This window comes from Chiroxiphia lanceolata, chromosome 12, assembly GCF_009829145.1.
Source record: "Chiroxiphia lanceolata isolate bChiLan1 chromosome 12, bChiLan1.pri, whole genome shotgun sequence".
NCBI classification, from domain to species: Eukaryota; Metazoa; Chordata; class Aves; order Passeriformes; family Pipridae; genus Chiroxiphia; species Chiroxiphia lanceolata.
The window spans coordinates 12,636,353-12,654,654 of NC_045648.1; the positions used below are offsets into that span (position 1 = coordinate 12,636,353).

General features: G+C 43.3%; 1 protein-coding gene across 14 annotated transcripts in view; it reads right to left on the bottom strand.

Annotated features, from left to right (window-relative positions):
• MYO5A (myosin VA) overlaps positions 1–15,467 on the bottom strand; it is a 97,779-nt gene extending 82,312 nt beyond the window's left edge. For 4 of the 14 annotated variants that reach the window (XM_032700067.1, XM_032700061.1, XM_032700060.1 and 1 more), the window contains exon 1: positions 15,320–15,466. In XM_032700067.1, coding sequence (XP_032555958.1) covers positions 15,320–15,346 — 27 coding nt within the window. In that variant the 5' untranslated portion in view covers positions 15,347–15,466. Of the gene's footprint in view, positions 1–15,319 lie in introns of all 14 variants that reach the window. The other 10 variants (XM_032700072.1, XM_032700071.1, XM_032700064.1 and 7 more) reach the window with 4 other exon arrangements.
• Positions 15,468–18,302: the final 2,835 nt, after the last annotated feature.

Sequence of the window (18,302 nt, forward strand, 5' to 3'; positions counted from 1 at the left end):
TAATTGACATTGCTGACAGAACGGAATTAGCAATGCAAGCAGCTCAGCAGTCACTTCAGCAGTCAAATAGTTTTCTACTTCCCTTGCATGATCACAGACACAGAAGGAGGAGATATAGCTATGTTTCCAGCTTAACTGCTCTTTGGGTAAGAGCTGAAAGAGTTCATGAAATTATCAACATCCTAGAATGAAAAAGGAAATTTCAGCTCACAGAAAATTGTCCCTGGTTTCTCAGTGAGATCTACCCATACAAATGAAATTGTACAATTTTCACTCCAGCAGAGATCACCTCTTTTTTTATTTACAGACAGCCTCAATAACCACAGTCTTTCACCATGAAAGAAATACAAGGGACATTGCCCCCTTTGCTTTCAAGAATGACCTTGGTTTTGGGTAGGAATAAAGCAGTTCATTCATGTCTGGATCAAAGAGATACTGGATCAAAGAGATCAATTCTGGCAGCAGGAGCTGAAGGAGCCAATGGAACAGCAACAGCTGGTCAAAGTCAAAGCCAAATTTCACCAAAATCATTCAATGTGAACCTGTTGCTGACTGAACTGGAGAGAGCCACCAGAGTGGCCACCTGGAGAGAGCTGGCTGCATTATTAGGCTGGAAAAAGAAAAGTATCTCTGCTAGTAAGTCATAACAACAAAACAGAGTACAAAGTTGTCAGAGTTGACAGGCTTGCTCTGACCACACAATCTGATGCTATTAGAATAATTTCCTTTCAGCTTTATATTTTCCCCTATGCCTGGTTCACAGTGCCACTGCCAAGGATGACAATACTGAGCCTGGAAACACCTGAAACAGCAAAGTTTGGCTTTTATAGTATCAACATAAGCAAGTGGACAGCCAGGTGAGTAACAGTCAAACACAAGTCTTAACTTGACCAACCTGGATCTCCTACAAAGGGATCATGATCACTCACACAGGAGGTGGGAGGAGGTCCTGCTTCTTCCACTGCTGAGACCACTAAAATTTGTGCCATCCTGTGACACATGGGCAGTCCCAAGGACACACTGCACCCCTGTTAACAAAGTGCTGCTGCTGGCTGCACTCTGCAAAGACACACAGGACTTTACTCTCCTTTCATAAAAATGCCAGGTAATCAAGGAGGACTGGAAAGCAGAGCATCTTCATGACAAGTGGGCTGCTGCAAAACCTCTGACCAACCCATCTCAATTCTTCTTATGGCCCGAGGGAAACAGAATCATTAACTTTGGAAAAAAAATCCGAGAAGAAATTATCGATTTTCTTAAAGGCAGTAGCACTCTTTGGGCATGGAGTGCATTTTCTGTCTTGTTGCTCAGCAACAGCCATTTATAGACCTTTTGTACAGTTTAAGGCCTGATATTTGGAAAGCATTAATTCAAAAAGACATTCAATCATGATACATAGGAGGGGAAATGTAAGTGACAATTTGTATTAATGTTTTAACTGAAAAACGATCTCACACAGTTAGTCCACCTAATAGGAAGATCAAAAGCCTGGTGTTATTCTGTCTCATGGGAATTCCCTGACCAGCCAAACAGCATCCAGGGGACAGCAGTGACCCGAGCTACCCCCTAAGACACCACCACTATGAGTCTGCATACCACTGACACTGGGTTTGCAAATTTGGGTCACAGCGCCCGCAGTGCTCATGGTTAGGCAGGTAAGGCACTGCATCCTTCACCACGCACGAGGAAACTCCTTGAATCACAGCTCAATGAAAAAAAATCTGTTGTACTTGAGCACTTCATCTACCCTATAAATATCCACTACATTTGAATCGTAAAGATACAAAAGCTTTTTTTTCCCTCTCCTTTCTTTCCTTCTTTTAAGCATTTTTATAAGGCATTCTTTGTATTTAGGGCCTGGGGACTTGCAGCAACAAAAGCAACTTGTATGTCATTTGCCAAACATCCCTTGAATGTACAAGGTACAGTCAAAAACTACCAGCATCCCACACGGAATCACTGCAGCAAGATCTGTATCTTCAGCCACTGGAAAAATGTCCATTGACTTACATCTACCTGAAACTTCACCTTACTTCAAATTGATGCAAAAAAACCTAAATCCCAAACACAGGATATCTATACACATGCAGACAAATTTGATCAGCAAACAGAAATGTATATTTTTATATTTCTTTAAACATTACAACTACTAGCAACCTTTGCACTGAAATTCAGAGGAAATTGTCACCCAGCAAACCTACACACTGGGCCTGACATCCAGGCCAAACAAACTCAGTGTTTTGCTTTAAACTATCAAATCTATCAAAGAACAGTTATATTCCAAGGTTGTAATTGATACGATTTTCATAAGAAACATGAACTGTTTAAAAGTTGTGAATTTACTTCATTTTTAAAAACATTGCTTTCTACAGTTTATGTTGATTGTACTTGACCTTCTCTTCAAAATGTCACATAGAGGGAGACAGATGTGGTTTCTAATCAGCTGTTATTAACCCAGACAATACTTTAGCTATCAAAATACTGCCCATTCACCCCCCTAAGCTGCTGCATATGAGAACAGCACTTGTTAGCTCCTGTTGTATTTCACAGATCCCCTTTCACAGGCTCTTCTCCACCCTCCCTAAGCAGCCACTCATCCTCAGCCAGTGGCCACGGTTACATCTTGCACTCCGTGACTTACTCAGCACATGATGCCAGTAACAGCTGCTGCTGAAACCACTGGGCAGTGGTGGGAAGCCACCAGCACTGCCTGGGCACACCATGAATTTGCCTACGTGATGCTTCTGACAGGGCTCAGTCAAGGCTGTGTATGACCAATTACAGAAAAAGGAAATGTTTCACAAAGTGGCCTGGCCAGTCTGTTACAAGGGAAACACAGCCACGTCCTTCCCTATATCCCTGCCACCACCACAAGGACAAGGACTGATGCTCCTGCACCACTGACCTGCCCCATCTGCCCACAGGACTCCTCATATTCCACCAGTCATCAGCAAACCTGCAGTGTAATAACCCACCATAAACCCTCAGTGAAACAGCAGCGCTGCTGTCTTACTTCCTGCAGTGTGCTATTCTCATTTAATTCAGTAAATTCCTCAAAAAAAAAAGTTTTTTTAAAGTAAACAGGATTTTAAAAAAGCATATTCACAGAAATATCAACGCTGAAGAAAATTTCGTGTTTGAAACAGTTTTGGTTTCTAGACCTATCAAAGGAATGAACACAGCTCTGCAAGATCTTTGAAAAATAAGGCAATTACAGCTACACCAAAACCACCAATGTCTTGGTCACTGCTTGAGACACAAACCAGCTGAATAACCACAATAAGATCTGCAAAAACATCGAGCAGCAGTGTGACGCCTACCCCAGACACACTGACAGGAAAATATTCTGACTCATGTAAAACTTCATTTGGGGTCATATCCACAGAGAGAGGCATCTGCTGTACTGTATTTCGATCCATACCACCAAAAGGAAGGCCAAAGCCGAATTACATGCTATGATTTCAAAAAGAAGTTAATTATAAGTCTTCCTTAAAACTCACAATTCATGCAACCTGAAAAACATGTTACAAGAGTTGTAGAAGAGTGCCCACAAAAATTTAAGGGCAAATGAAACAACTGCAGTTCCCCTGAATATTAAGCTAATGAGACACATTGCACCGAAGAAAGATTATTAGGAAAAGGATACATGATTTCATGTTTGTGTGCTTACAGTGAATGCCAACAGCATATTACGAAAATTCTCCAATTTAAAATTTTTTTTTAAAGTCTATACTTAAGGAATACACACACACACAAAAATACTCAATGCCATGATTAAATTCATGGGGGCCCGAATTTAAGATTCAAGAACACAAAAACTTTTAAGGGCAATTGAAACAAGAGGAAACACTGAGAGGATGCAAGTCATAACACAAACTTCACAGCATAATTACCTGAATGCAGAAATAAGTATTATTTCCAGACCCCTGGTACAAATTCAGTCCAGACCCTCATGTTCCTTACATATTTTTCAGGGCACAGCCCCGGTTTTGCTCGTGGGTGGAACAGGCCCATAGCTCTGGCTGCAGCTGGGAGTCCATCCTGGGCTCACACACACACAAGGAGGAAGTGCTCTCTTTAGCCTCAGTGTCTCTGCTTCACCACTGAGCCATCTGCATCGCTGCCATGAGATTATCTGGTGTATCTACAACTTGCTTAGGCAGGAAGGGAAAATAAAGGGCTGTATTGATCAGACAGATGCACTGCACCACGCTGTGCTACAGCAAGGGAGTTTGAAACAACGAGTTACTGAGAAAGTAGTGGAGCCATAACTGATCACCTAGCTCACAGAAGTGAAATGAGGCTACATTTTCTCATATCTGTAAAACATCTGGAGCATGGACAATTGCTGACTTAACTGTGAAGGTTTAATTTGAAAGTTAAAAAGGAAATATATTCAACACAAACTTTGATAGCAGATAAGGCTGTACTTCTCTGAGTCTTTTTCTGTAAAGTTGAGCTCATGTCCAATAGCACTCCCTTGCATTTACTTAATCCTAGCCCCCCCCCCCAAAAGTCACATTTAAAGTAAAACACCAAATTGAGGTTTTAAATATCTGAGTATTTTTCGACAGACCAACACAGAAGCCCCAGGCTGAGATGTAGCTGCATCATTAAAACGGAGTTTAACTGACTTAGCTTGAGTTATTCAGGGAAAATTAGTTTTACTTAGCAAACCCAGACTGTATTATGGTCCAGTCCACACCACAGACACCCTTCTGCCATATTAAAACAGCAACCTGACTCCACTGAAGCACATCTAATGAAGTTGTACTTAGTTTCACCATTTTTTCATGGGAAATTAACAGTAATTAACAGTAAGTCCCCACACTAGGAAACCAGAATGACCTGGTACGAATGACCTGGGCAAGCTCAAACTCAAAAGCAGTGAGCAGAGATAAACCTCCCTAAGAGACTCTCTCCACAAGAACTGGGGGAAGCTGTGAAAGCAGAACTGGGGTTAACAGCCACGGTGTTACCAGAAACTCTCCAGCAAGAGCAACTGCATTTCTTCCCGTGGGATGTCCAGCCCTGCCCTCACCAGTCCCCCCAGTGGAACGGGGCAGAGGAGCAGTGGGGCTGCAAGTCCTGCCCGTACCAGCCCATTTCATCAGTGCAGTGCTAACCTTGATTAGCATGGGAAGTTATGGGAAACACCTCTGTGTTGGAGAGGGAAGTGAAACTAAAGCTGTTCACACAAGCTGAAGCACACTTTCAATCATACCATGTTTAGCCTTAGAGAAACCACTCCATTCCTCTTCTCTACAAGTGTTACCTATTTGACTATTTGCAAAAGGTTTATATCACCTTTACACTTCCGATACATAAGACTGTCACAAGGAAGAAGTGCACTCTGACATCAAATTCTAACAACTTCTGCAAATATTTCTCTTCTTGTCATTTTTTTTTTTCCTAAGGGAGATAATCTCCTGAACAATGAAATGAATGTCTGGCATGTTTGAAAAATTCTTCTTTATGTATCTCCAAAATCACAAGTCGAAACTCTACTTACTATAAACCTTAATTAATAAACTATTATACTACAATACTATGATACTAATAAGCAATTATATGCTTGGCTATACAGACCTATATGCTTATGTTAAAATCAAGAAGGCAATCAAACATATTCTACTTACTTTAACATACATATAGTCTAAAACATCTATTTCCATCCCATATCTCCTGTAACATCAATTTTCAGCACTTTCAGAGGCAGTTGGTGTTTCCTTTCCAGGCAAAACAGGCTCAATCTCCATGGAATATATTTCCATATATCTTGTTTTGGTGTATACTAACTCATAAGGCAGCTTGGGAACCTCTCTCTCTGGTTTCCTCAGCAAAACAACTGAGGTCATCTGCTTTAAAGATACTTATGAATAACCCATGGAGTCTGCAGAGAGTAACGTGTGACAAGCCATGTTGGGGCAATGAATTCCCTCATTGTTAGACTGACTCACAGTATTTTTAGGTTATTTCTCTGTCTCTACAAAGAGGAAGAGTGTCCTCCTGTAAATCACAAACTAATCACAAAATTCTCTTGTCTTGTGATAATCAAATGGAAGAACTCAAAGACACCATTGGTAATTGAGGGAGACTTCATGATTTTTCATATCCATTTACAAAAAAGAGACCACATGGGTATGAAAGTCACTTTGTTGAGAAGTCTCTGTTCTTCTACATTTAGGACTGTCCAGCTAGAAATGTGCAGTTTACACCTACCCATACAGCAATCCTGGAAAATGACACAACAAATCACATGTCAAATCTCACCCCGTGTTAACACAGAATGAGAGCTCTTCAAAGCAATGCTGCTTTAGCCTTTACATTTAATCTTCAAATGATGAAGGGCTCTCATCAGACCACAGTGTAAGTAAGTAGCCCGAAAGAGTCTGCTCTCAATCATCCTCACTATCTCCTAAGAGTTAAACTCAACAAGCCACTTTCACTAATTGCCAGTGGCAGCTTTTATTCTATATGAATTACCCTGGCAGCCTTACCTACAGCCACACCTGAAGCAGGGTTACATGGCAAAAATGGAGACCTGAGGAGCAACGAGGGAAGTGTAACAGCTTTCAAGACGTTCAGAAAATAGCCACAACTTTCACCAAACAGCACAGAGGTGACACACACAAAAACACAGATGCATTCTGCATTCCTGACTGATTCTCCTCCAGTTTAATCTTCATGCTGCTCCCTCACACCATTCATCGGCATGGTGACTTCTCATTCATACTTGCTTTTTGATGTTAGGTTTGTACCTTCTTCTCCCTTAACATTTTAAGAAGCTTTACCCCAGCCTTGAGTACTTCCATAGCTATTGAAAGATCTGTGACAGTTCTTGCTATTGTTCCTGACTAATAGGCCAAAGAAATTAAATCCATGCCACTAAGGAGAACAGAAGGTGTAAAGCACGAGGTCTCTGCTTCCATAAGTAATCCATCTGGACCTTCTTCAAAATAAACGTTAAAATTTGCACATACATTAAAAGCTGGGTCAGTATCTGCAGTCCACAGACATCCAGTAGGACTGAAGTCTTTAAATTTCATTATCAGTGCCTAATGTTTCCTGTGCCTACATTCCAGCTGCTTAATGCCCTGAATTCAGCAAGAAAGGCAGTTCTCTAATGTAACCACACTAACTACTCAGCCTCTTTTTAAAAACAAATGAGAAACTGAACCAAAACACACAAAACCCCACATACAAACCGTTTAGCCAGCACTGATCTCTTCTTCACATTTTATTTGCATATAAACAGACCAATACATAGAAACAAAACTATTAAATACTGTAACTAACTGCAAGCAGCAAGCAGCTGTACTGCTCCTGCTGTGATCTGGACTGCCAGGAACAGGAAGACCCCAAAACCATCAAGATCATCAGCTTGATAATGGTGCTTTTCACGTTTGTGCAGTGCTGGGCAGCCCAGGTGATCCATCTCACACAGGGAGTTGCACATTAGGGTGCTGCCTGGAGTAAACTGAAAAAATGGACCATGCTAAAAGATGAGGGGCACCATGAGATAGCAGGGGTCCTCAAAGGGGAAGCTCCTCCTGAAAATACACCACAGCTATTAAACATTAAAACTGGGTTTTAAGTAGACAGGTCCTAACTTACTGCAATGCTGAGAACACAGAGCTATCCACAGAGAACTTGACAAGAGACATGCTTAGGATGCTTTAATTTGTTTTCCTGCACAAATTATTCCAAACATATGCATATGACAGCAAAATTATTTCCCTGCAATAAGAAGAAATAGAGAACAAAAGGTCTGATCTTTCAGATTTATGTGCTTGATTTCAAAGCACAAAATTAAGCAATGTATGATTACTCACATGGGACAACAATAAATCTTTGCAGAATCAGGCTTAAGCAAACCCAGAGTTAAGCAAAGCCAAGCAACCCTGAGAAGGAGGAGGAAATGATGCAGTCCTAAGCAAAGGGTGGCACTGGCACAGGCGTGTGAGTGCTGTTCTCTGCCAGGAAAGCCACTAAAAGCCTTGCCATTAGTGTTGGTAAACAAGGCCTTAGCAACCCAATCACACAACTCACTGCCCTGGATGCAGCTCAAAAGTAAAGCCAACAAAAGGAAAGAGCTACTGTATGAAGAGCCTCTGAATTCAAAACAGCTTGAATTTTTCTCTGTCTCACATGAATTTTAGAGAACAGGTTTATTTTCATGCCTAATGCTTTTCCACGTACTTAAAAGTTTTGATACCAATTTAAACCAACCAAACTCCCAGAAGCATCACCCCCAAAACAAAAACATACTTCTGCTGTGGCATATCGTGAGTGGGGTTATGGTATATGAAAATAAGGAGTAAGACTTAGTTTGATGAAAAAGTCAATGTCACAGACATGATGAAAATTTCCAAGAACCACGGGATTATTTCTGACCCTAACTCCATATTTTCTGCAACAAGAACCTCCTATTATTGACAGGAAGTAGGAAGTTCTTCCCTTGCTATTTCAGCAGCAGAGAAGACAAGCAGAAGGTGCATTCTGCTGCTTCAACTCATTCGAGTAGCTTGCTAATGAAGCATCAGGAACAAAAGCCTTGCCCAAATGCCCTTTCTTGGCCCTGGGCCCAACTGTACAAATACTCACTATCAGAGTCAAGCTCAATACACGCAGGAGTAAACACTGCTCCACTACAGTGAGCACAAAATTAGATCAGAGATAACCTCTGCACCTTCAAGCCTGTGAAAGAAAACACAGCTAAGCAAAGGACCCTGCTCGTCTCTACATGCACACCAAGGTAAGCTGACTTGAATCAAGAGGCATAAAACAAATCACTGACTCTTATCAGAGGAGCTCTTGCTGCATGACAGCATAAAGCAAACCTGCATCCATCATCTTCCCTCCAGCCAAGATGCCTTTCAAACCAGCAACATCTGTAAGTATGCTCACTATATGTGCAGGTGTCAAAGTCTCCAGTAACACAAGCAAAACTTCAAACAATTAAATACTTGTTTTGTGTATGCTTTGTGCTGTCAAGGAATGAAACCTGAATTCAATTAATGTGTATAAATTAACATATGAATATAATAAATTATTAGGCATTGATGTGTATACATATCTGTGCCAAGAAGATGGAGCCAGGCTGTTCTTGGTGGTGCCAATCTCTAGGACACAAGGCAATGGGCAGAAAATGATGCACAGGAAGTTCCATCTGAATATGAGGAAAAACTTCTCTATTGTGCAAGTGGAACAGTTTGCCCAGAGAGGGTGTGGAGTTTCCCCTCACTAGAGGTTTCAAGAACTATCTGGACACAGTCCTGTGCCATGTGCTCTAGGACAACTCTGCCTGAGCAGGGAGGTTGGACTGGATGACCCACTGTGGTCCCTTCCAACCTGACCCATTCTGAGGTTCTGTGAATGTCCCTGTAGGCCACCCCAAGCTCCTCTGGGGTCTGGTGCAAAGCCTAATCCAGGCACAGGCCCTACAGGTCAACAGACTTGCCAGCTGCACACTGCTTTTCCTGCACAGCAGAAACACCACCTGTGGTTAACCTCACTGTCACTTCTTGCTTTTTTGAAATCCTATTAAAAATAGACCATCCAGAAACAGTGCAACCATGTGACACTGGACATTTGTGTGACTTCCTCCAATTCAGCTGCCTCAATGAGCCCATTTCAATAACAAAAATGCTTTTTTTTTCTACAGAGATTAAGCAATGAGTCTCATAAAGAGAGAGACAAATTACTTTGTTATTAGAACACATGGAGAGGATTAAACTCCCAAAGGCCCTACAAAGAGACCCTAGAAGATAGGTAAATCTGCCCCACAGGCTGCCTATCCCTTACAACTCAACCTGGAGCTCATTGGCTCAACAAAAGATAATGGTGGTCATTACACATATTTTCTGACATAGCAGGAGCTCGACAGCACTTTCTTTGATTATTTATTTATCTAAAAAATAATAGTAATCCATTACCCAAGCCATCTGGCACATGCTATAAAATCCCTACAGTAGGAACAGACTGCAAATAACCAGTGACAGTTCCATGTGCAGACATTACTATTCTGCAAGAATTGCTGATGACAGTTTGAGGGGGATCCTATGTAATCCACTAATATTATTAGGTAAATGTTTTAACATGATAATCAAAGAACTAAACAAATAAGACCAATTATTATAAATGGGACCTTCACAGTTCTTTACATGTAACAAAGAATTCCTACAACTTTCAAGATCAGATCTACAGGAAAAAAATAAGAACATTTTAAAACATAAAGCTATGATCTCCCCTTCCCAAAAGTAGCTCCCAGTGATGCTACACTTTCAGTGTTTCTTTAGGACTACAGGATACACCCTCCCAAAAACTATCTCTGGGCTGTGAGAAGCTTTCACAAACAGCTTGGTGTGTCCCTGCCCACACCAGGGTGGCATCATTTCATGCTCCAGACACACTCAGCACCCAGGGGGGCAGCTCCAGTGCAGACTGGGCTCCAACTTAAACCATCACTCATCCTGCTTCCCAAGGCTCAAGTGTATTTTAACAAGATGATAGACTGCTGACATGTCACAAAACTGCTGTTAGAAAGCTAAGAGCTTTTTAATTTCTTAGGCTGCTGTGGCTGACGTTTGACTACAGAAAATTTCTTTTACACAAACAAAGAAAAACGTCAAGGTTAGGTTAAACCAACTATTGTTAGACTGTTGGGTAATTATACCCTCAGCACCTTCAGTTTTAAGGCAACAGGAATAAAGTGGGTGCACAGTGTTGTGAGCTGTGACTGGCAGGGCTGCCATTCCAGTGAAACAGCAGGTCCCTGAAGCAGGGAAGCAAGTGAAATATTCCCTCTTCCACTGCTGCTGCACCAGATTTTAAGAAGAGGCAGAGGCACAGTTATAAAGTATCCTGTGAAGCCTCACTGTCATGTGCAGATGCAATAGTTTGACAGTGCACATCTGATTTCTGCAACAGCTTCGCTGTCTGAACTGTCCCACTCAGACCCAGAGCAGGACACCCAAGTCGTGCATGGAGACAAACAACCCCATCTCTGCACTGATGGGCAGCAGGGTTCTGGAAGGACAAAACAGTGACCTGCTGAGACAAGTGGTTACTGTTTAATGCTTAGAAAACACTTAGGTCACATGCAACAGTTTTGTTGCAAAATGTGGAATATGTAAACATTTTCTTAAAAAAGAATGTTTTTTGATGTTTGATCTTTGTGTACTTTCAAGCCTAATCAACAAGAAAGGAGATTTAATCCACGAAACAGCAGCTAACAAGCTCTAAAGTGATGTCTAGGTGTTAGAAATTATTTGTTGGTAGAATAGCCTTATTAAGGTTTAGGGCTTGACACAGCTTCAATGTTCTCAGACCTAGGGGGAGGCTAACAAAGCTTAGAAAGGAGGATGTCCACTGATAGAGGACACAAAGAATACAGAATTTACAGGCCACAAGGACATTTGGCAGAACCCCTGATAAGGAAGAAATTAATAAAGCCAACTCATTGACTGTGCTGAATCAGCTCTGACTGGGTAAAATGTAATTTCAGCAGGGGAAGATCATGACCAACTCAAAGACCACTGGCCCAAGAAACCCAACAACCCAAAAGAAGAGAAAGACTGAGCATATGACTAATTAGCACAAAAAATGAGACTCATTAACCAACAGAAGATAGAATACAAACTATTAAGAGAACTAGATAACTTGCAGCCAATGAACATTAATGCCTTTGTTTGCTAAAATGTATACATAATGAAGAGTTTTGGTAGTCATCCTGCTGCCTTGGTGGATTTCCCCCCAGTCCAACTTTCTGTAAATAAGCCAAATACCTCAACTCTGTGTGTGGATTGGCCTCTTGTACGCTGGGTGGAAGAACCTATTCTGGGACAACAGTTTGAACAGCAATATACAGGACTATATAATTAAGGCAGCTTTTTTTTCACATCCCAGGAAAAGCCCAATAATAGGCACAAAAATTTTGAAACAGTTATATTTTCTCCCTTATGCTCAGCTTGTTTTTTTGCTGTATTTCCCTGCCCATGTACCACAAACATACCCAAGAAGAGCCATAACCTGGTCAGAATCTGCCATTTGCCATTTTTGCTTGCAAGGACCCAGCACAACTGAAGAAGAGCAAGTCTTGTAACACCCTTGGCTTCACACTCAGAGCAGCTGCTGCAAACAGCCCCAGGAAAGCAAGAAAGGGCCTGAGGACTGCACAAGCAGCTTTTTGTTCTATGCAGTTTCCTCTGACACTTCCCTAACTCAATTTACTGCTCATAAATCCCCAAACTGAACCATTTCAAGGTCAGCTGCTGAGTTCAGCTTGCCCAGACCATGCTGTCCAGCAAAAACTGTTTACTGATTCCTCTATGTTCAAAGGAACATTTCCACTCACTTTAACTGAAATTGGATCAGGCCCTCAGTTAGGACCAATCTAGCTGGAGCTAGCTAGCCCTCATCTCCAAGATAATGGAAAGGGAGGAGCATATTGGCAGCAGCAAGAATGAAAATAAATGAATGGATAAGTAAATAAATCAGCACACTGCATACAAAAGGGAAACAGAAATCCTGAGAGGGCAAAGCAGCACGCTCTAGGAAAGCACAGCATGAAACAGAAACAACTCAAACCCAGGGAAAAATAGATGGAAATGAAGAACAAAAATGACTGAATTATGTCAACTCTTCACTAAGACTTTAAAAGAGGTGGCACAAACATAGTGTCTGATCTGTTTTGTTGATTTCTGTGTATAGGCAGCAAGAGCATGTGTTGGGGCTTGGTTTCACCCCCCTGAAACTCACAAAGACAACGTGTAACATAAACGTGGTGCTCTCAGCAGTGTGGAAGTCAGATGAGTTCCAGTTCTAGGCAAAGCATTCTCACTTGTTCTTAATTTCCAAGGAAAGCAAACTGCACTTAACAAAAGCTGACACATGGCCTAGATTGTCCCTGTCAATTTTTATGGGTCAGCAGAAGTAGGTACATATCTAGTGTTGGTCAACAGTTACTGAAATGCTTACCAACTATGCCCCACCATCACTCAGCAGAGCAATGATGATCCAGAAAACACACCAAGATTCTTTGAAGTTTGTTTCAAAAGTCAAAGAACCAAAACTTTTAGAAATTACCTTACAGCAAGACCACACACCTGCCACTGCTATATATCCAACAGAACAAGGCTCAAAGGCATAATATTTTAAATAAGAAAACCTGGGATATAACCCATGGAGCAATTTTAAGCTACTGCACCCAAAAATTGAAGCTGTTGCCCTCAAGTAGAGTCTATGTTTGCAGTATCACTGGGCACAGGAATTCAAAGCCTGTATGGTTTGGGCCCATTGCTCACAACCAGCAATACTGAAAGCTTTGGTACTTTAAGCAGCTGCTCTGAATGAATATCTTGACTCTGCCTACCAGTATAAAAAAGATGTGAAATTCGCTCTTTCTGTGCCTACATATGTCTCTAAAGAGGACAAGAACAGCCTGTGGTGTGAGAGTAAAGCACAGAAGCAATTTCACTGGCCTTCATCACCCATTAAGTCCCTACTGCAAGATCATCCCAGTGCCTGTTTGACTTTGTGTTTGCTCTCTTTACCTTTGTGTGCTATGATTTTAAATCCATTATTTATGTTACCTAATCAAGGATGAGTTACTGAATGGGATTTAAACAGCATGCTGCCATTACTTGGGGAAAAAGTAGAGAGGGAAGACAGCAGAGAGTCTCTCTTGAACACCCAGCAGGTTTCCTACCCTGACCTGCCTGATTCTGAGCCAGGCCTTCCTTAGGAACTACAAGGGGCCTTGAGCTTTCCACTGTAATGCAGTTCCAACACAACAACACACCCACATTTTTGGAGCAGCTTCTGACCAAAGAATTCAACCACTCAAGGAAGGGAATTCAAGGTCAGACAGGGCTGGAAAATAAAAAAAAAAAAAAGAAAAAAGAAAGTATTCTGATCAACACTTTATGAGAGATTTCAATTCCATAAGGAGAACATCTACAGAGAGAGATAAATAAGAACACCTTTCCAAAATAACTCCTTACATAGAGAAGGTCTATTGGACACTTGGAAACAACTCTGCAGTACCATGGCTCTCTTGACCAGAAAGGTAATTTTCATCCCTTTGGGCAATGATAGTTCAAAGAGATAGTTCTGTGACACACAAGACACCAAGATGTCATATACCACTAATGTAACAGCATTCTTTAGGGGGTGCTGGCATGCACCTCACCTCCTCCCATTCAATCTCTCTTACACAAATATACTACTCAGATACAGTCAAGCCTGTTGAAGGGATGCCCGGTTTGATTTGTCCTGATGCACAGTCAGTGTGCTGTCCCACCACTTCTGAGTGGGAGGACTCTACCAATAAAGTGACCCATTCATGCCAAAACAAAAAGTCTGTTTCCTTTCCTTCCTCACCCAATGTGCTAGACTGGGAATAATTTGGGAGCATTTCATGAAGTGGCTCAAGGATCTAGATGGCATGGCTTTCCTAATGACACACTTGACTGTGCAAGCTTTTTGAAAGAAGTATTTGCAGTTTGTCATGTTATACTGTACACCCAGTTCTGGTGACCCCAGTCATCCCTCCTGCCTTTAAAAACCTGTTGTCTGTCGTTTTTTCCAGATTTTTGCCCTAGCTCAAGGCAGAGTAATGAAAATAACGCATGGCTAGGGCACAAAACAACCATTTCCACATCTCCATTTGCAGCCTTTGCCCATCATCAAGATGCATAGGGCAGGAACTGTTTCCAGGTGGGAGCTGACGAGATACTAACACACAGGACTAAAAAGATTAGAAAAACGTCTGATTAAAGAGCATATGAGAGTCACGCTGCGCATCACTGCTGACTGCAGGGCTTCTGAACGGCTGCCAAAAGAATAAATATAATCCGAAGGTGCAGTGTCACCAGAAAAGGGTAGTTGAATATCAAAGCGCTCATGTCGTAGAAGTCGTTTTTCCTCAGGGATCGGGAAGGTGTTCCCGAAGGCGATAACCGAGCGGCCGTGCTGACCCGCCGCGCTTCCCCCCGGGCGCGTCCCCGCCGCGCTGCCGGAGCCGCCCCGGCCGCTCCTCTCGGGCCGGCCCCGCCGCCCCCCGCCCGGCCCGGGGCGCGGAGCCCCTCCGGTACAGCGGGGACCGGCCCCGCGCCCGCCGGGATGCGGGCCCACCGCGGGCAGCGCCGCTGGCTCCCGCCGGGGCCGCGGGCGGCAGCGCCGGTCCCTGCCCGCGGCCCCCCTTCGCTCCGCCGGGATGCTCGCCCGGGATGCTCGCCCGGCCCGCGCCGCTCCCGCCTCCCCCGCCCCGCGGTCCGGCCGCCCCCGCGCAGCCCCGGCCCCGCCGCCGCCCTACCTTCGTGTAGAGCTCGGAGGCTGCCATGGCGCAGGGCGCGGGCGGGCGGCCCCTCTGCGGCAGCCCGGCGGCGGGAGGCGGAGGCGGGCGGGAGGAGGCGGAGGAGGAGGAGGAGGAGGAGGAGGAGGATGCTCAGGCGGCGGCCCGCGCCATGTTGCTGCTACCTGGAGGGCTCTGTGCATTGTGGGAGCGGCGGCGGGGACGGGCAGGGACGGGCAGGACGGAGGGAGGGCGGCGGGAGCGCGATTCCTCCCCCGGCGGGCGGGACGCGGCCCCGGCACCGCGCCCAGGGCGCTCCGACGGGGGGAGCCGGCGCTGCCGCTCCCGGACCCCCAGGGGGTTGCGCGCCCCCCACTTTGTGCCAGGACCGGTATTCCTCCTCTCCCTCAGGATACGGCTTTTTCTTTTTCTTTTCTTTTTTTTTTTTTCTCCCAGACGGAGCAAATCACTTGTTTCGTCGTCAGGGACGTTTATCATTTTCGCTGCTCCCCAGCCCGTGCCCTGCTCGAGGCTCCGCACTCCGGGCACCACCAGGCGCGGGGATCGGCCCCTTCTTTCCTCAGGGACCTCTCCTCTCAAGGCAGGCGGGAGAAGAACCTTCTGTGCGGATGCCTAATCTTTCTGGATTTACATCTGTGTCACAGCCTGCTGAAGCCTCTCGTGTGCCCTCGCTGCCATCCTACCAGTTACTCCCATTGTGTATTTTGGCTTCAATTTCTCAGGTGCCAGGTTTTCCATTTTTTTTCTCTCCGATTCTGATCCCATCCTTTGAACTGTTTAGAGCCTCTTTCAGCTTGACTGAAACCACTACTGAAAGTACTGAAGAGAACTGGGCCCAAACCAGCTCCTTCAATAAGTCCAGTTCTCACCAAGACATGGAGGTAAACACCTTTGAAAACTTTAACATCCATGTCAAAATGGAAGGAAAAACATAACCCATGTTCCAGCTAGGTCTCAAGATGACACCTCCTTGCTTTATGAATCATTAAAGAGTGTTTTTTACAGCAAGAGTTCTTTGACAGCACAACTGAAGCTATTACTATCTTTTTTTCCCCCCTTTTTTTACCTTGGAAATGCATCCTACCAGTTCAAGTGGTCCAAAATACAGAACAAGTTGAAACAGGTATGTTTGCCACACTGTCCACCAAAGTGTTTTTGACTATTTATCCTCTCTCAAAATTCACCTGTTCAGAAAACAACTGTGTATTGAGTGGGTAGTATCTGTACTTCCCCTGAAACTCACTGTGACTATTAAAGAAACAGACAAACCTGTTTACAGAGAAAATGAGCCACTCATCAATTTAGTAAACAGCCAGAGATACAACACCATTCTGACTCCCAAAACAAACACTCCAAATAAACGCCATAATCCAGCTATACACTGCTGCGATCTAAAAGAAAGAAGATGGAGAAAGCAGCAAGCACAAATGAAAAATAGCCAAGATGAAAATATGGAGCCTTACCCAGAGCTGTTTGTATTAGGTGCAGATATATATGGCCTTCACAGCTAGGAAACTAAGGTCAGTAAATTCAGAATAGAGATTAAAAAAATTCTTTATTCTCCTGGGAGAGTTCAAAATACTGTGAGCTGAATTTAATACCTCTTCCTGCGTTCTACCAGTATGCCCAGGATTATCAACCACAATTGCTGTTACTGTCTCATGCCAGGAGGGTAGGTCCCATCAGCAGAACTGCACATTCAGTGCTACGAGAAGCCCAGAATGGGTTCCTGGGAACTGTGGTCCAGGTCAGGGGTGAGGTTTTGGCTAAGCAGTTTGCATAGCTGCTCTTCATCTGTATGCTAAGGCAAAACAGATCTATACTAAAGCTACAGGTCATCTTTCTTTCATGTATAACAAAGAAGTGACTTGTTTGTGGTTCATTTAAGAGTGTAATGATGTCCCCTGAACACCCTTAATCTCAGAATCCGTTTGTACAAAAAACTGAAATTTCAAGTTTTGTTCTCAGAAGGGACCTGAACCTCCCCTCTGACTGTGCTGCTTCATGTTCAATATTTCATACCCTTTCTTTAGGGTATCTATTCTAAATTCAAAGACTCTTATTTCAGGAGTTCGCTTCGTGGTGGATTACTGATCTCAGCCATTCACAGATGGAGCTCAGGAGCCAAATGTAATTATAAGCCACAGCAAAAAATAGATATCTGAGTCCAAAATATGCTATGATTTGACACAATTTGCATAAACCAGGATTTCAAATCTGTCATTAAGGACAGAAATTGGGGGCACTGAAAGTTGCCAAGAAGCAACCTGTTTGTAATATATCCAGACTGACTACTTAATTATTAAGATGCATCTCCTGCATTAAATATTTGTTGATAAGATTTTAAATGACATAATCTCTTATCTTGCACAACATCTTTTCAAAAGATGGCATTTTTTTCAGAGAATATATCTCAGGTATGCCAGATGACAATGTATAGTTGATGCAGCTGACACAGTCCACATGCAGAATTTTACACTGAATTTTTATGTAATTTTTTTTCAGAAAAAATTACAAAGCATCTGTCCTATCTCTTTTCTTACATCTGTGGTCTGTTCACAGTCTGTTAAACTGTGGCAGAAAAATCCCCTTCTCACACAGGACTTCCTATTCTGTTGTCACTGTTCCGCAAGTGAGCGGCGAGTTCTCTCTTTGCCAAACAAAAAGGGAAATCATTGAAGGCACAGCAATAATATTTAGTGCATGGCCAGTGCATGGGCCTTCCCACTCCTTCAGAAAAGCACTGTATATTCAACACTGACCATCAGTTTAACTCCATGTGGCTTTCACTGGCAAGACAGACAAAGCCGAGGGATTTACAGGCTAAAATTCTTCTCCTATCCTTTCTCATATTCTCACACTACAAGGACTAGGCCTGGAGCTTTTAGCTGTAGAAAACTGGTTGAACGGTGAAGAACTCTGAAATGTAATGCAACAGATATGTAGGGAGAGAAAAAATCATGTGCCATGCAGGTATGCAGAG